This window comes from Pipistrellus hanaki, assembly GCF_964339955.1.
Source record: "Pipistrellus hanaki genome assembly, chromosome: 3".
Taxonomy (NCBI): Eukaryota; Metazoa; Chordata; class Mammalia; order Chiroptera; family Vespertilionidae; genus Pipistrellus; species Pipistrellus hanaki.
In genome coordinates, this window is record NC_140505.1 from 20066709 (window position 1) to 20085601 (window position 18893).

At 45.7% G+C, this 18893-nt stretch overlaps 1 protein-coding gene across 1 annotated transcript; it reads left to right on the forward strand.

Moving 5' to 3' along the window:
* Positions 1-23: 23 nt before the first annotated feature.
* On the forward strand, positions 24-11357 carry PLPBP (pyridoxal phosphate binding protein). Its single transcript, XM_084877778.1, has 8 exons — positions 24-251; positions 3048-3155; positions 3233-3268; positions 3742-3817; positions 6077-6211; positions 7982-8124; positions 8925-9023; positions 9904-11357. Exons 1-8 carry the CDS (start codon positions 153-155, stop codon positions 10033-10035), a joined length of 828 nt encoding a protein of 275 aa, XP_084733904.1. The 5' UTR covers positions 24-152; the 3' UTR covers positions 10036-11357.
* The last annotated feature ends 7536 nt before the right edge of the window (positions 11358-18893 follow it).

The window sequence follows — 18893 nt, forward strand, 5'->3', positions numbered from 1 at the left end:
CGCCCCGCCCCCGCGGCGCCCAGTGCCCATTGGGTGAGACGATTCGGACGTGAGCGCTGATTGGGCCATACAGAGGCGTAAGCTGGGCTGGACCGGAAGGCGGCCTCAGCCCCGGGGGGCCGGGGTCTGAGTCTCCACGTCTGTCCCTGGGGATGTGGAGAGCTGGCGGCATGTCGGCGGAGCTGGGAGTCGCGTTTGCTCTGCGGACAGTGAAGGAGCGCGTGCAGCAGGCGGTGGCGCGGCGGCCGCGGGTGAGGAAGGGAGCGCGTGGGGACGGTGGGCGGCCGCTGTGAGGAGGGGGACACCTGCGTGGGAACAGGTCGTCACGGTGACGCAGAGGGCGCTCCCGGAGGGGCGGGGCCGGCCGCCGCCCGCGCTGCGGCACGGGCTGTAAAGCCCCCAAAAGCTAGCCAAGGGCTGGCTCCCTCGGCGGCCTCGAGAGGACACTGGCAGGTCTCCTGGAGGTTGGCTTACTTGCAGCAGAAGGTGTCCGCCATCCCGGGGAAAGGACCGACCCCCAGGCCTCGCGGCTTTGGCCCATCCCGCTTCGTGTAGGAATCAGCAACCTTAGCGGCCGGGAGAAGGGTCGGGCCTGTGCCCAGCAGCTGCAGGAAAAGACGTCTCCTACCAGCGCACCCCAAGGAGGCCCGATCCGCCTGAGGTCACGTGTGTGGCCGCGCCTGGCAGCTAGTAGGTGCTCAGTGAATGTCAGATCCTCCAGGTGCCGGTGATCGCTTGGCCCGACCGTGCTGCGCTTGCGCGTTTGCGGCGGGAGGGAGCTGACATCTGATCCCCTTAAGGGGAGACTTTTTCCCATATATTTTTTTTTCATTTTTTTATTAAGGTATTATATGTGTACATATCTTACCATTTGCCCTCCCCCCGCCCATACATGCCCTCCCTCCCCAGAGTTTTGTGTCCATTGGTTACGCTTATATGCATGCATACAAGTCCCTCGGTTGATCTCTTATCCCCCCCATATCTCCTTTCCTATATATATTTTTTGTCTTCTCTTGGAATTTCATTAAACTAAGGGTCAGTCAACTGCTCCGCCCCCTCGGATGGTGTGGAGTGAGAGACACCTCAACAAAGAGGTCAAAGGTTTCTCCTCAGTACTTATGGCGTCAGACCTCAGAATGCTGCCTTGGCCAGTTTGGCTCAACGTATAGAGCTGTTGGCCTGCGGATTGAAGAGTCCTGTGTTCCATTCTGGTCAAGAGCACATGCCTGGGTTGCAGGCTTGATCCCTAGTAGGGGTCGCTCAGGAGGCAGCAGATCAGTGATTCTCTCATCGTTGGTGTTTCTCTCTCTCTTCCTCTTCCTTCCCCTCTAAAATCAATAAAAATATTTGTTTAAAAAAAATAACTCAGAATGCTGGCCCGGAACTCAGAGACACAGTGGATTGATGGTTGCCAGAGGGGAGGACTGTTGGGAGAATGGGTGAAAGAGGTGAAGTGATTAAGAATTACAAATTGGTAGTGACAAAATAGTCACAGGGATGTAAAAAGTACCGCATAGGGAAAATAGTCAACAATACTTCAATATGTATGGTACCAGGTGGGGAAATATCGAGGGGAACAGTTTGTAAAGTATATGATTGTCTAATCACTATGCTGTACACCTTAAACCAATACAAAATAATATTGAAAGTAGACCATAATTTAAAAATTAAAATTAAAAACGAATGCTGGCCTAGAGACAGGAGACCTGTATTAGTATAGCCACTAGTTAATACCTTCAACAAGTCACTTAGCTACTCTGGTCCTGAGTTTCCACGTCTGCACAGACAATGGAATGAACTGATTGCTCTGAGCTCACTCTTGGAGTTAATGTTCTATGATTCTCAGCGATTCTCCAAGATAAACTGGAGATTTCCCTAATAAACATCACACTTGGAGGTTTTTTCGGCATAGCCCTCAGGCAGACTTGCTGCCTGTTTTCACCTCTCTGTTTGGAAACCTTCAGTATAGGTCAACATAATCCTGGGAGCTGTGACAAGGTGTTATAAAAGGTTAATACACGATCAGAAGGAAGAAGAAACTCTTTGTAAATAATTGACCTGACTTCTCAGGCCCTTTGAGAATAGTGTGATTCTATAAAAATTGCAAAAGGGTGATTAGGGTACCTGAACTGTGTAAGGAGAGGTGAATCTCTTCTCTTACTGCTTCTGTGTGGTCTTTGTTGCAGTAGAATTTGGGGAAGCCTGGCTCTTTATGGAACGACCATGAGAAGGGGGTCTGATACTTGGTCTACTCCTGAGTCCAGAGTTTTTGTGCATCCCTGCCTCAGGTCTGCCACTGGTTCTTGACTAGATTGAACAATAGATTATATAGTTATTCTAAGCAGGCCACTTTTGAAAGTGAATAGGATCAATGTTAATACTTATACCATGACCAGAATGAGTTTCCAAAACTGTTAATATGAGGGTTTCAGAAACCAGAAGTGGCCTTCTTTCTAGTCAGAGAGTGGTGCCTTCCAGTACTGGTGATTTTTTTTCTTTATTAAAAAAAAATATTTCTTTAATATTTTTAGAGAGAGGGAAAGAGAAACATCTCCTGCATGCCCCCTACTGGGTGTCAAGCCCAGCAACCCAGATGAATTGAACCAGGGACCTCTCAACCCATTGAGCCATACCGGCCAGGGCAATTAAGTGATTCTTAAACCTCCAACCTTGGTGTGCAAGAGAATGATCTGGAGAGTTTGTTTAAAAAGGAGATTCTCAGACCCCAGCCCCAGAGATTCAAATTCAGTAGGTCTGGAGCTGAAACAGTTGGTCAAAGACTGCATTTTAAGGAAATGTACTACTTTTACTTACCTGCCCAGCTCTCCTAAGAAATGTCTTTTGCTAAATATTAAAGTAGCTAACAGATTTACATGCAATGCATTTGAAAGACATTTGAACAACATTATTTGGAACTGATCTCCCTGCAGTACTGGAAAAATGGAGCTTACCAAAAACAAGTTAAGATCTATGCTGATCTATCTTACAGGACTTATCATGATAATATCCTCAGATATTCACTTATCTAGCTCTTTCCCTCTTGGCAGGACCTCCCAGCCATCGAGCCCCGGCTGGTAGCCGTCAGCAAAACCAAACCTGCAGATGTGGTGATTGAGGCCTACAGCCACGGCCAGCGCACTTTCGGAGAGAACTATGTAAGAGCCCTTTTCCAAACTGCCTTCGGAAGAGTCATGTTTGCCACACTTCTGATGTGTCTTTTTCTACCCTGTAGGTTCAGGAACTGCTAGAAAAAGCATCAAATCCAAAAGTAAGTAGCTATCTGAATTCTTGCGTTTGCATCTAAATCTTAGCATTTCAGTTGAAAATTAGACCCACGGAGTTGGAGTTTTAGAGCAGGAGGTTGGGTTGGTGGTAGAAATGTCCACAGTCACCTAGAGCCCCAAATATTTCTGACTTTCCTTCTGTATTAAAAGACTAGTTTTCTCCTTTGCAAGTTTTTTAAAATAGTGGTTTTTAGGAGCTTGCTGTAATTTTGGATCCTTTTGAGATTTGAAAGCTTTAATCAGTTCATTCTTAATGGACAACATCTGAAAGATGGAGGGAGTTGATAGGAACAAGGAAGAGAAAAAGAACAGAAGCCTTAAATGTCTTGCTAAGTATCCTTAGGAGCCTAACTGAAGGTGGTGGTAATGCATTATTATTGCATAGACATGAAAAATATTTGAGCCAGCTAGGCCTCCGTAAAATCCACATCAAACTTCTTTACCTTTTTCTCTTCAGATTCTGTCTTCATGTCCTGAGATTAAATGGCACTTCATTGGCCACCTGCAAAAACAAAATGTCAACAAATTGATGGGTAAGATAAACTTTTTATATGAGTATATGGTTTTTCTTTTTTAGTTTGTTAACATGTTGAAATACATTTATTGATTTTCAAATGTTAAATCAATCCTACATTCCTTGGGATAAATTTTACTTGGTCATGAAGTATTAGCCTTTTAAAATAATGTTGCATTTTATTTGTTAGCTATTGCTTAGAATTTTTACATCTATATTCACAAGGGACATTCATCTCTAGTTTTCTTTTCTTGAAATGTCTTTATTTGGGTTTCATATCAAGAGTAATGCTGGCTTCACAGAATGAATTGGGAAATATTTCCTCAAGTCTTTTGGAAGAGTTTGTGTGGAATTAGTATTATCTCTTCCTTAACCATTGGTAGAATTTACCAGTGAAACCTTGAGTTTACTTTGTGGCAAGATTTTTAACTATAGTTTCAATTTCACTAATAGAATTAGAGCTATTTACATAATCTGTTTCTTCTTGGATGAGCATTGGTACTTGTGTCTTTCAAGGAATTTGTCCATTTCATTAAATTAATGAACTTATGGGCATAAAGGTGTTTGTAATTAATTCCCTTTGTTATCCTTTTAATATCTGTAGAGTCTATAGTGATGTCAACTCTCTCATTCCTGATATTAGTAATTTCTATCTTCTCTCTTTTTTTTCCTAGTCTGTCTGGCTAGAGATTTATCAATTTTATCAAATTTTTCAAAGATGAATTTTATTTTTCTCTAATAGTTTATTATAATATGTTATATAAGCAAAAATAATGATGTATTGTGGGGTTTATAACATGTGAAATCAACAATAGCATAAAGAATGGAAAAGAGGAAACAAAGGTACATTATTATAAGTTTCTTAAACTTTACATGAAGTGGTATATTTCTTAAAGGTAGACTGATATAAGTTAAACTCAAAAGCAGTCAATAAGGGGGTGGGGACAATGGGGGATAAGGACACATATGTAATACTTTAAACAATAAATTTTTAAAAAGCAGTCAATAAAATAATACAATAAGAGTTATAAGTTAGCAAAGGTGTTAAAATTGAGTCAAAAAATATGTGAAGTGGTATCTCAGAGTGGTTTTTATTTATATTTCCTAGTGACTAATAAAGTTGAACATTTTTTCATGTACTTATTGGCCCCTTTTATGTATCTTCTTTGGAGAAATGTCTTTTCAAATCCTTTGTTCATTTTTTTAAAATATATTTTTATTAATTTCAAAGAGGAAGAGAGAGGGAGGGAGAGAGAGATAAAAATATCAATGATAGGAGAGAATCATCACCACACACTGGAGATGGAGCCCGAAACCTGGGCATGTGCCCTGACTGGGATTCGAACTGTGACCTCCTGGTTCATAGGTCAATGCTCAACTACTGAACCACACAGGCTGGGCCTTTTGTTCATTTTTTAACTGGGTTATTTTCTTTTGAAGTTCTTTATATATTCTAGATACCAGACCCTTATCAAATAAATGATTTGCAAATATTTTTTCCTGTTCCATGAGTTGTCTTTTCACTGTCTTGATGGTATCATTTCTAGCGCCACCAACCCAGAAAGCTTAAGAACATGGTGATATCATGCCAGAGAAATACTTTGGCTTCCACTTGTTATTCTTTTCTTATTGTCCTTGGTCTGTTTCTCTCCAGTTTGCACTGAGATTGAATCAGACAAAGCCTGCTATTAGGAATCTCTGCAATTATCAGCTTCTTGGAACATATGAACACATATGCTGCATGATTATGTTATGTCAGGATTTCCCTTTGTTTTTGCTGATTAGACAGCAATAGTTAACACTTTAACTCAGTGTTTCCCAACCTTCTCTCATGATGAGAATCACCTGGTGGAGTTGTTAAAACACAGATTCCTGAATCCCAACTAAGAAGTGCTAAACTAGAATTTTTGAGAACATATAGGTAAAATTGAATACCTAACTTAGTGCTCTGTATATAACATCTGTGTTAGAGCACTAGTTAAGTATACAATTTTACCTATATGTTCCCAAAAATTCTAGTTTAGCACTTCTTAGTTGGGATTCAGGAATCTGTGTTTTAACAACTCCACCAGGTGATTCTCATCATGAGAGAAGGTTGGGAAACACTGCTTTAACTTATATCTAGTAAAACTTTCATATAAGTTTTATTAGCAGAACTGGGACTTAACTGTCTTTTTCTTTTCCTAGGAAATTATTTTTCCATTTACCAAAGATGTGTTGTATGTTGTTTGCTACAGTAGAGTATGTGAAGAATTGCCTTGCCTCTTTCTCATTACAGCTGTCCCCAATCTCTTCATGCTGGAAACAGTGGATTCTGTGAAGTTGGCAGACAAAGTGAACAGTTCATGGCAGAAAAAAGGTTCTCCTGAAAGGTTAAAGGTTATGGTCCAGATTAACACCAGTGGAGAAGAGAGTAAGTGACCAGACCTGTATTGTAGGTTTTTCTTCCCTTAGGATGGTTGCTGCCCAGAAAGAGTGGCAGGCCTAATTTATCTGATAGTTAAGGTTATCACAGGGCTTAAGTAAGCTGTGTTATGTAGAATCTAGATGGCAGGATAGCCAGTCCACATGGTATTCTTTAATACATTATGATTTGTTATGTCTTAATTTTGGAGGAGACAAACAGGGAGAATCAAGGAGATTGTGATGTTGATCTCCTGAAAATTCCCAGAAGTCTCCATTCACTTCTGAAAGAGATTGCAAAGTTACATGAGAAGTTACTCTTCCTGGGTCCTGAAAAATAAACTACTTAGTGATACATTAGGAGAAGATAGAAGGAAAATCACTGTGAGCACCAGGCAGTGAATGTCTTCCCAGGCTTGGTTAACAGTGTAGCACAGTGAACAACAGAGCATGGGCTTTGAAATTAGACAAACCTTGGTTTGAGTTCCACCACTTTCCAGCTTCGTAATCTTGCATAAGTTACTTAACCCCTCTGACCTCGGTTTCCTTGTCAGGCAGTGAAATCATAATAGTACCTACCTCACAGGGTGTTGTGAGGATTGAATGTGCTAATCAGGTAAAGTTGTTGGCATAGAACCCTGTACACATTTTACTTGTTAGCAATTTGTTTACAGATCAGTCATATGCTTTCAACCATCAGAGCATATGACAGATCTGTATTAACCAAATCTTTGCCTGAAGGAGTTCAGTATTTGTATCTGTTTTCCAAATAGGCCCTGGAGTCAGCCTTCCTGGGTTCAAATCTTAGTTTCATAGCTTCTGTTTGTATGACTTTGGAAAAGGTACTGTACTTCCCTATGCCTCATGTTTAGAATAGTGATAGTAAGAATAGTGATAGTAAGAATATTTGCTTATTAGAGTTATTGTATTAAATGAAAAGCACTTAGGATTTACCACTTGTGTCTGGCACTTAAGTAAGTATACATTTATATATATATATATATATACACACACACACACACACACATATATATATACACACATATATACATATATATACATGCACACACACCTAGGTTATATATTACATTATCAATGTAGTTAAATCTGAAATTGACTCTAGATCAAATCTATTACATCACTTCTTGATAATTAGCTATAGTTTTCCCTAATTAAATTTTGAAGTGAATGTTCTTAGCATCTCCAGTTGATAAATGAGGGAAAGACGGTATAAGTATCCTTATAACTGCATAATAAATAATCATTTGTTACAAATTCCTCCTCTAGCTGTTAATTAAAAAGTTCTGTTAAATTTAGCAAATCATATAGTCAAAACTGTGTCATATAAACTTTATTTTAAATTCTTTACAGTTTTGCTAATAAATTACTAAAACTATAGAAATAACAGATTTGGAAAAATAATTCTCAGGTTAACCTGGCATTTTTACAATGAGGATCTTCTTGATGTCCCAAGTAAATATATGTGGGGTTTTTATCTTTTCCTTGTACCGTAGCTGTTCTCAGCTCAGATATTGAGATCAAATAGAGTTCAATTTATAGTTCTTCCCTGGAGAAATTCAGAATCTGACCAGAGGGGGAACTACATGAAACTCTCAAATGTTACTCTTGGACTTGAGAATAACCTCTTTCCAGAAGTCCCCTAGTCTGAGGATCACCTCCTCTCTTATACGTAAGCAAGAGATGAAAGTGAACCCTTCCTCTGGTTACTTAAAACATTTTGGTTTAAGGGTCTTCTATTTTATTTTTATTTTTTGTGAAGGTAAACACGGCCTTCCACCTTCAGAGACAGTAGCCACTGTGGAACACATAAATGCCAAGTGCCCCAGCCTGGAATTCGTTGGGCTGATGACCATAGGAAGCTTTGGGCATGATCTTAGTCAAGGACCAAATCCGGACTTCCAGGTACTGGGGGGATTGCTCATGTACTAAAGAACTATCTCAGCAAAACGCTGTTTCAGAGCTGGCTAGATATATTACAGTAAACTTCAAAGATATCCCAGATGCTGTCTGTCAGGTGTTATAACCCTCTTCCAAACCCTTTTTATTAGGAAAATAGAACAGGTTCCCGAAACCCCACATTTCTTTCTCAACTCCATTTGAAAATGCCTAAACAAAGTTTTTAGAGAAAATGAGCCCTAGTCAGTTTGGCTCAGAGGATAGAGCATCAGCACGGGGACTGAAGAGTCATGGGTTTGATTACAGATCAAGGGCATGGCCCATATCGGGATGCATGTGGGAGGCAACCAATTGATGCATCTCTTTCACATCAATGCTTCTCTCTCTCTCTCTCTCTCTCTCTCTCTCTCTCTCTCTCTCTCTCTCTCTCCCCCTCCCCCTCCCTCTCCCTCTCCCTCTCCCCCTCCCTCTCCCTCTCTCCCTTCCTCTCCCTCTTCTCCCCCCCCCCTCCCTTCTGCTCTCACTAAAAATCAGTGGGAAAATATCCTTGAGTGAGGATTAACAAAACAAAAAGAAAATGAGCTCTTTTTCATTCTTCTCCAGTGACTAATAGTTTTCTTAAAAGAAGGAAAATTTGCTAAAAATAAATAAATAAATAAAAAACCTTTCAGTAACTGCTGGCAATTTTGACAGGCCTTGAAACCATGAGAAATAAATCATCTTTGTCAGAGTTGTTCAGATTCAGCCCCTCTCAGTCATCCTTAGAGAGGCACGAATAAAATGTGTGTCACACTTCTTTCTGTCAGATGTTAGTGTCCCTCCGGGAGGAGCTGTGTAAAAAGCTGAACATTCCTACTGACCAGGTTGAGCTGAGCATGGGCATGTCCATGGACTTCCAACATGCAGTAAGTGTCCTCCTGGGTACCATTTGATGGGAGGGTCCAAATGGCCACAGCAAGCATCAGGTGTTAGTTGAGAAACCTTTGAAATGCCTCATTGTAGCAATAGGGCATCCAATAGCAATGATTCTCAATTGTTCCAATATTCCCCAACCCCTTCTTTTCATAAATGAAAGGTATAGAAATTATCGCCTGACACAGAATTTTTAAACTCGGTATAATTCCCTAAGTGGCATCTAAAGGAAAATAAGAAGAAATTAAACTCTAATTTTTTTTTCACTGTGTAAATGCTTGGACATAGCTATATGACAGTAAGTCTGATGCTTAATCTTTCGTGTAAATTCACCATTAATGCAACAGCTACAAAAGTACATTGATATAGATGTGCTATGTTGGCAACTCAAATACATGATTTTCTGGAACAGTAAATAACTTGATAAAGTTCTAGAAGTCAAAGTATAGACTTCCCTCTGTGTAGACAGTAGCTGCATTGCTGGGAAATTGTATATATTAAAACAGTACAAAAATGCTTTGTAAGTATTATATGTGAAACGGAATTAGATCCTGTGCTGAGACAACAATAAGGAGGTTTTATCATCACCTTGACCAGGGAACATTAGAAAGGTGTGTGGGCTGCAAGACAACTCCTCACTGTGCTGCTATGTCGCACACACAGCAGAACGTGTGTTAGCCCTGTGAGAGCCATTCCTAAAACACCCCTCGAGGTCATGTTGCCCCAAGGAGAAGCACTGCTGGCCGTCCTTCTAGCCTGCATTATCATCCTCATAGTGGCTCTTGAAAGATAGAATGAGAGGCACTGCTTCAGCATTGGCTGCAGTTCCTTATTTTAAACTCAGTTCTTGATACTTGCTCTTCTTTCCCACAGATTGAAGTAGGATCTACGAATGTCCGCGTAGGAAGCACCATTTTTGGAGAGCGAGATTACTCAAAGAAACCTGCCCTGGACAAGTCCACAGCAGACCTAAAGGCCCCCATGGAGGGATCACAGGCACACTGAGCCACAGAACAACCAGTAGTGGCTCGAAGCCCATGAGCCCTGTCCAGGAAGACTAACTATGCACTCGTCCGAATTTTCATTTTGATATTCCCCTGTTTACAGCACAACCATGCTCTCCTTGTGACCTGATGAGAGCACACTGAGGATTATGTATATTGATGGAAACCATCTGCATTTTGTGTCTGACGTAGGAAGCTTGCTTCATGTAATGGCTTTGGATCGGATTTGAGAAATCCTGACATTTCTGCAGAACAGATACCAAATCAATGACCAGGAATTGAGTTCAGTATTGAATCCTGCCCAGGAGCACAGTCAACCCATGAATGCCTTTCCCAGCTTAAAATGTGGTCACTGATGCCTATAATGACAGATGCCAGAGTCAGAGGAATTCCCATGTGTCATCCACTTTAATAGAAAGCTCCCTGTGATTACCAACTTCATACAAACCCCCACTGGGGAATCATCTTCATTATTCTGCAGCAAGGTGATTTTGCCTGCCTTACCCTACCCCCATTTCCACCCTGCCCATAAGTATTTGTTTCTACTCTGGAATAGCAGTACAGGTAACTTCAGGAAATGGCTCAGGTTAATGCTCTGAACCCCAGTGGTTATTGATGAGAATTGGTGTCATTGGTCACCCTTTAGTGTTGACCCTGAAAAGTATAAGGGTAACAGAAATGGCACTTGAGCCTTTTCAACATTCTCCTGAAAAGACAAGACTTTGAGGTTTTTTTCCCTGGGGCCTACAGTGATGAGAAGTTAATGATATGATTTCTCGTCCACCGTAATTTTCTTTAAGGTGATTTCTTATCAAGGACCAATGAATCATGTAGCTCCCCAGAAATGAAAAGTCCCTTCAAAGCCCGTTCAGGTTGACAATATCAACAAAGCCTGACTGTGAGGTTCCTGTTACTGAGGAGCACTTTCTGGGCACATTTTTAGGCCCTCCCTCCCCTAAATATTGATAACCGAGAACTGCAGCTCTTCTCCTTTGTTAATAGAGAGCAAGCTATTACAAAACCAGAAAGCACACTTCTCAGATAGTCATGACAGATGACTTAGGTCTGGGTTGTTTATTTCCTAGATGTTTATTCCTATTTATTCAATCCCCAGTTTAATTTTATAAGTTAATTTTATGAAATAACTTTCAGAACAGGATGCTGCTGCCGAATGTAATTTTGTAAAACTTCCACCATTATGATCCCTGCACTGTTTCAGCCAACAGAATGTGATATTTCAGAGTCTATTAAATAAAAAATGTGAGTTTGAATTATGCCATCTGTGCCCATTACAAAGCAATTAAAAGCTTTATTTTTTTATGACCTGGTGTAGTGTGTATCATAGGAGGGGGGCATTGGAGCAGACAGGATGCAGCTGTGCCATCACTGGCATCATACCAGCTGGCTTTTGAGAAGAGTTTCCCATGGGTCACAGATGCAGCCACACCGTGGATGAAAGAGGGATTCTGAACTTTCAAGGGCTAGAAATTGAAATGGCATTTCAAGAATTACGAAATAGAGGTTACCTACCTCCTACTGCAAGAAACTTTTATATGGCCTCTAGATGGCGACATTGGCTAACCTGCTGGGCAAGCACTGGCGCTCCACTGTCAGCAAATTACCTTCCAACAGACACTTCCTCATAGCTTCTTCACAGACAGACATGCAGGCCAAAGGGGATACAATTTTCCCAAGTGATATGACTGACTCTAGCAGTGCCACCAGGTTCTTTCAGATGACCTCCTTTGCTGACTCAGCTGAGGGTCCTGATGGTGGCTGTGGAATCCTTTGGGAAAGGTAAAATGGTCTAAGCAAAAAGCTCTCTGGCTTGTGCCTAGAGATGGAGAACAACAGTGGTGAGGCATGGGAGGCTGAATCAAACCCGGAAAAGAAAGGAAAACAGCCGAAACCGGTTTGGCTCAGTGGATAGAGCGTCGGCCTGGGGACTGAAAGGTCCCGGGTTCGATTCCGGTCAAGGACATGTACCTTGGTTGCGGGCGCATCCCCAGTAGGGGGTGTGCAAGAGGCAGCTGATCGATGATTCTCTCTCATCGATGTTTCTAACTCTCTATCCCTCTCTCTTCCTCTCTGTGAAAAATCAATAAAATATATTTTTTAAAAAAAAAAAAAAGAAAGAAAGAAAGGAAAACAAAGTAAGTCTCTCCTGTGTACCCATAGCAGGCCAAACCTTTGCAGAGAGAAAACTGAGCAAAATTATGCTTTGTCTTTTGTACACATGACGGGCGGCAGGTCTGCAAACTAGATTTTCATCAATGCAGTGACAGCATCCTCAGCAGATTACTGAGTTACAACAGCACCTCTTAATACTCAAATTGTTCCACGCCTTTTAAAACATTCATGCACTTAAAAACACTACCCCATATATTCTCTCATTTTTCCCTCACAGCAGTTGGTAAGGGAATTTAGGCTATTTGCCAGCATGTTTGTGGATTGGACAATTGTCTGAAATCAGAGCAGGTTGGGAACAGGGCAAGAAATAAACTCAAGATGATTCCTGGACCAGAGCTTGGCCATTACACCACACTGGCATCTTCTGTTTTCCCAGACTTTAACAACTTGGACTAGGGGTGTCGAACTCAATCAGAGAAGGGGCCAAAATCTAAAATCCAGCCTAAATCGCGGGCCGAATGGTTTACTGAACAGTCATAAACTGACAATGTCATAAACTGACAGCGGAGTGCAGTGATGACAGCGCGGTGCGGGCCACATTGCAAGGCCTGGTGGGCTGGATTTGGCCCGCGGGCCTTGTGTTTGACACATGTGACTTAGACCTACAGGCTTAATATAAGAGACAGTTATTATCATAAAAGAAAAGTATGTTTTTAGTCTGTTGTAATTGTTGAGAACTGACGCATCGTAATGCAAAACAAACTTTGAAACCACAAGCAGTGAGGATGAGAAAGGAGAGAATTGAGCCCAGCCTGAATCGAGTTTGCCTCCCCTTCTGTCGTCCCATTTTTCTAACACCGACATTCCTTCCCCCAAACTCAAACTATTCCACAGGCTTCGAGGCTCCAAGGATACAACACTGTGCCCTTCATCCCCTAGATCCAGACCAGCAGTGAATTCTGTTCTCCAAGGCTGGACAAGGAGGACTGAGGTCGAAAGGGACTTTCCTAAAATCCAAGACATCTCTGCCCTTCCAAAAAAACAGCGGCCCCATGCTTCCCACCAACGCTGCGAAAGAGGAAGGGCTCGCCCACCAGTTCCTGAAGGGCTGTGATAAGTGAGGGTGGATGTCGTTATGGTGCAACTGGAAATGATTTGCTCTGGGAACTGTGACTGTCTTTACCATGAAATCAGTTGCCTGCTATTACATCAGCCTCGTGACTAACGGCGAAAGAATCCAAACCATCCACCAAGATGTTTTACTAATCTGCCCTCCCCCCTCAGAGGCACATAGGTAGAGAAAAGAGCCTCTTTCCCACCCAGATTGCATGGACAGGCCTACTCCATGGCTGGCTGTGGTTAAGTAGCTATTTACAAGGTAGAGACCCTTATTAAGTTTCTCTCTGTAATCACTTCAAGGTCCCAAAGGACCTCAGAACTAACATTTTTTCCCCCTATAAAGTCCAGCAAAGATGAGCTGAGATGGCCTGTGGTGGGGGCGGGGGTGGGGAGACACTCTGGGCATCTTTCTTGTATTGAAAGTATATTTTCCAAGCTCAAGCGCCTGAGATCACAAAGGAGCAGAAGCCACCCTTGGAGTGCGGGGTGCCTTCTAAACCGTTCCTTCCCACTGGCTGGCTGCGCCTACCCCCCTCACCCCCATCCACCCACCCCCACCCCCGCCTTTCCCCGCGTGCGCTCCAGCCTAGGGAGCTGTGCTGCTCTGCAGCTTTAGAGCTACGCTTGACCCAGCTGCCAATCTCCAAAATAAAATCAATGTGTGACCTTATTCACCAGCTGTACCGAAGAAACGAGCACAAATGAGGGCCAACTTTGAAGCCAAAAAGGGAAGATGAGATGTTGGGAGAGAGAGAGAGAGAGAAAGAGGGGGAAAAAACTTGGCTGGACATGAAAGGTGTCTTGTCTGTCTGTTCCCCATTAGGCGCAATTCTCTTGCAATCTGCAGCCTCAACATTTATTCTCTTGACCAGAAACTCTCCTGAGAGATAGTGTCAGAAGGAAAAACAAACAGAATAGCATCTCTGACAGCAAAGTCACTTAAAAACCTATTTGGGGGGGGGGGGGTGCGATGAAGGGGGCCATGTCAGCACATGGGGGAGGGCACTCCTCCGCAGCAGGCCACCTGTGGAGACACATTTACCCTGGGAAGGGACAAGGACAGGACAGGAAGAGGAGCCCGGGAGAGGGCTGTGTGCAAAGCCAAGGCCAGCCCCGGGAAGCAGAACTCCCAATCTTCTGCCCTCCCAGCCCCTCTGATGCTGCAAGGTCCGCCTGGGTGCCTTTCTCTGCTGTGCTATCAACACACCAATCCCCGGTACTGGGCTTCTGTGGGCCCCGTGGTGCATGGAGGGGACCCAGAGGATTGCTATAGGAAAAAGGGGTCCCCGTTTATCTTAACGTCCCTTTCCCATCTCTGACTGCCTACCAGCTCTCCCTGTCAGCTGGCAGCCGCAGCTGGCTCCCCAGGCAGCAAAGGCCCCTTCTCCCTAAGCCCCTGTGACCTGCCTTTGAGCTAAGCCGGCTACTCGGGAAGCCAGGCCCCACCCTCTCCCGCAGGAGCTCAGGGGGTGAGGATTCTGGAGTGAGGGGTGCAGGGCGGGAGAGGGCACCATTCTGTGCTCAGGTTTCTGGGGCAGACATCCTGTTATAGGAGAGAACTTCTTTTAAAGGAAGAAAAACTAATCAGAAGAAAGAAGCAAGAGCCTTTCCCTGCCTTTCGGACTTGTTTATTACTAGGATATCTGATTTCAGCAGAGGAAGCCGGCACTGAAGCAAGGTTTTTATTGGCCGTGAGCAAGAGGAATTCAGGGTTTGCCTTTGATTTGGCTTCCCCAGAACATGAGGCACTGAAGAGTGCTCACTGCTTTGATGGAGGAGCTCAGGACTTTGCGGGGTGCCCCCCCTCACCCCCAACTCCGTTTTCTGAAGCACCCACTAAAATTCCTTTGGGGGGTGGGGGGAATGAGGGTGGAGAAGGGGCCCCAGAGAGGAAGGCGGCCTCATAAACATTTCAGAGAGGAGAGCAAAATAGGGGACAAAGGTAAAAAGTTCTGAAATTGGCTCCAGGGGAGCACAAGTGAGGCCATGCTAGCCGCCCCCCTTCCCCGAGTGGGGATCTGGAGGAGGGAAGGTCTGGTTTGGATGAAAGCGCAGTGTCTCTAGCAGACAGAGCGAGGCAGGCTGCAGTCAGGCCCGGCCTGATGGTTTCAATGTGTGAGGAAGATAAAGGCAGAGACCCGCAGAGGCAGCCTCTGCCAACAGCACTCCTCACTCGCTGGGGCCTGGGCCCAGGCTGGCCTATGGGGAGGCGGGGTTACCAGCTGGGCTACAGGCTCGAGGAGCTGCGGCTGATCCCCAGGGCTCCCCACAGACACCTTCACCCTCAGGCAGCCGCTGTTCAGGGTCTGGAGCCCCAGCCAGCCTGATCTTACCTCGTCCTAGGTAGCCTTCCTGCCTCATGCTGGCTTCCAAAGAGGGGCCTCTATGTGGCTGGAGAAAGAGGGGGGGTGTCCCTCCATTGGGGGGCTCTGGGTGAGCCCTGAGCAATCTCCCTTTCTCCAGCTTTCCCTCCGGAAGAACCTAGGAGCTGAGGTCTCTAAGTATCCCATGCTTTGCCTCGTCTTTACCCTTTGAGGGTAGGAGTCAGCTGCCAGAGGTGCTGGGACTCAGCCTGCCCTGACTGAAGAGGGCAGCCTCTCGGGCGGAGGATGGTTCTGCCTGGGTGTGGCTCTCTTCCTTTCCCAGGTTTGTGCCCAAGGATGACGGTCACCCTCTCCCTCTCTGGGGGGTGAGTCTTCACAGGCCTCCGTATGAGCCCTGTGACCGGTCACGGGCGTCTCACAGACAGAGTATGCGCCCGGGCTGTGGTGCTGGCTGTCATAGCAGGGCTCTGCTCACCTGGGAGGCCCGGGCCCATGTTGGCAGTCACTGTGCTGCTTGGCGCTCTGAGCTGAGGCCTAGAGCCTGGGGCTGGGGGGGTGGGGAATGGGGAAACAGGGCTCCCACTGTGTCCACTTCAAGGAACGCAGGCATCAAAAGGACTTTATGCAGTAAGTTTGGGAACATACGCGGAGAAGAGCTGCAGGGGTAAACGTAGACACACACACACACACACACACACACATACACACACACACACACACACACCATACACACACACACATAGCGCTTGCTCCAAGACTCTGGCACCAGTCTGTCTGGGTTTGAATACAAATCTGTTCCTTCCCAGTCAAATGACCTTGGGCCAAAGACTTTACCTCCCTCGGTGCCTCAGTTTCCTCATCTGTAAATAGGGGTGATCGTAAGAGCAACAGCCTCATGTGTTGCTGCGAACTTTAAATGTGATAAAGTGTGGCCGAAACCGGTTTGGCTCAGTGGTAGAGCGTCGGTCTGCGGACTGAAAGGTCCCATGTTCGATTCCGGTCAAGGGCATGTACGTTGGTTGCGGGCACATCCCCGGTAGGGGGTATGCAAGAGGCAGCTGGTCGATGTTTCTCTCTCATCGACGTTTCTGGCTCTCTATCTCTCTCCCTTCCTCTCTGTAAAAAATCAATAAAATATATTTAAAAAAATAAAATAAAATAAGTGCGATAAAGCGTGGAGAAGCGCTGTGCACAGGACCTGGCACGAAGCGGAAAGCTCAGCGAAGGTTAGGGACCGCAGGCTGGCCCGGCCTGGTTGGGCTTCAGCGCCTGAATCTCCATGGAGAAGCAGGGCGGAGTGCTGATGGACAGAGCAGATAAGGGTTGTTGGGAAAACTGTTGCCTTCCTTGGTAAATGAAACGTGATCCTCGGAGGCCGAGGAGGACGGGGTCCCTCCGAGAAGCAATTCGAGCCCACAAGCTCCCTCGTGGGTGTCTCGTTGAGTGTGGCTTGCACACACGCTGCCCAAACATGGACACTCAGGCCTCCCCTTCCCCCCTCCCCACAGCTTTAAGCCGAAGACCTAACTGGGGACTGGGGCATAAAAACAGCAGATCAGCCAGAGTGAAACCAAAACTGGATACTCTGGCTCACACACCCTGGGCGTCAAGACGCCAGTGACACACCCAGGCTGCCTGAGTCCCCAGGCCCGGAGGCCCAGAGGGAGGGCTCCCCTTACATTTCTCCCAGCCTCCTTCCCCTCCATGGCCACGGCCTCCCAGGGCACTGAGGCAGCCTGATCGGTATTAGGTAACAAACCCGACCTCCTGCGCAGAAGCCTGACCTTGACCTTCCAGAGTGAGAGAGAAGGGGGGTGGGGGGGATAGGATGCATAAAGAGGGCAAGAGAGAAGAGGAGAATAAAAAGCACAGAGAGAGGGCCCAGCAGGCATGGTTCAGTGGTTGAGCGGTGACCTATGAGACAGGAGGTCACGGTTCGATTCCTGGTCAGGACACATGCCTGGGTTGCAGGCTCCATCCTCAGTGTGGGGCATGCAGGAGTCAGCCAATCAATGATTGTTTCTCATCATTGATATCTCTCTCTCTCTCTCTCTCTCTCTCTCTCTCTCTCTCTCTCTCTCTCTCTTTCTCTCTCCCCTCTCCCCCTCTCCCTCCCTTTCCCTCTCTCTCTCCTTTCTCTCTGAAATAAAAAAAATATATTTTAAACACTCACACAGGGAGGAAAATGAGGAGAGGGAGAGGACAAAAGAGACAAACTCCAAAGGGTTAGCCCCAGAAACCGCCCACTGTGCACCAAGAAGGCAGCTGCTGCAGGCCATCAGGGTTCCATGCCAAGACAGACTCTTCCAGAAAATTATAACTCCAACCTGCCAGGCTGCTGCTGAGCCTCCGCTGTGTGTAAATGGGGGTCCTCTCCGAGGCACCCCCTGACTAGAGAGGCTTCCCACTGGCTCCACGCCTGCTGAGTGACCCTGGGGAAAGAGCCGTGGTGCTGGGAGAGGGGACAGTGACCCAGAGAGCCAGGCTTGGAGGCCTATGGAGAGCCACTGGGAGGTGGCGCTCCAACAGTCTGGACGTACAAACCCAGCCCAGACAGGGAAGCTCTCCCAAGTGCTAAGCCTCCTTTAAGGGACTGACAGCAGGACCAGGTAAAAGCCACCGCTGGGGGGCAGGATTCAGAGAGACCATTGCTTTTCTTTCTAGACTCTTCCACACTATTTCATTTTTAACCCTATGTGTGTATTGCTTTGATTAAAAAAATAACTTTTGTCCATAGTGGTGAAGCGAGGAGCAGGCTTCTCTGTAGAGGAACGTTTGAAGTTTGCCTCAACCTCGGCCCAGCCTTGGCCTTGAGCCCTGCAAAAGGAGACCCCACTCTGCACTCTCACCAGCCCTCCTGAGCCCAGGGCTGAGGATGAACCCAGGGCTTGTCCTCCACCTCTCCTCCAGCCCAGAACAACGCCTGCAACTTTCTCCACCAGACGGCGTTTTGCTCCTCTGCTTTCTTCAGTCCTGCTATAGGCCTCCCCCAGGGTGTGAGGGGCACAGATGTCCGAGCCTGGGTCCTGCATCAGGGAGAGCAGAGAGCCACCTGCCTATGCTTCCCTACCTCAGTGCGGTAGCAGGTGGTGTCTCTCTCTCTTGCTCGCTGCCCTCCCACCACACAGGTCCCTAGCGCTTCCTTGATTGAACACAGCAAGTGCCCTCCCGCCTCACTGCCACTTGCTGATCCCTCTGCATGGATGCTCTGTCCTCCCCAATCCACGGGGCCTGCTCCCTCGTTCCTACAGAACTTTGCTCAAAGATCGCCTCGTCAGAGAGGCCT

What these genes read in the sequence shown, in the direction of transcription:
- PLPBP (XM_084877778.1), top strand. Translation starts at nt 153, where the DNA reads ATGTGGAGAGCTGGCGGCATGTCGGCGGAGCTGGGAGTCGCGTTTGCT. An exon ending in AAATGTCAACAAATTGATGG is followed by an intron (nt 3,818 to 6,076) that starts GTAAGATAAACT and finishes TTCTCATTACAG; the next exon opens with CTGTCCCCAATCTCTTCATG. An exon ending in GACCAAATCCGGACTTCCAG is followed by an intron (nt 8,125 to 8,924) that starts GTACTGGGGGGA and finishes TCTTTCTGTCAG; the next exon opens with ATGTTAGTGTCCCTCCGGGA.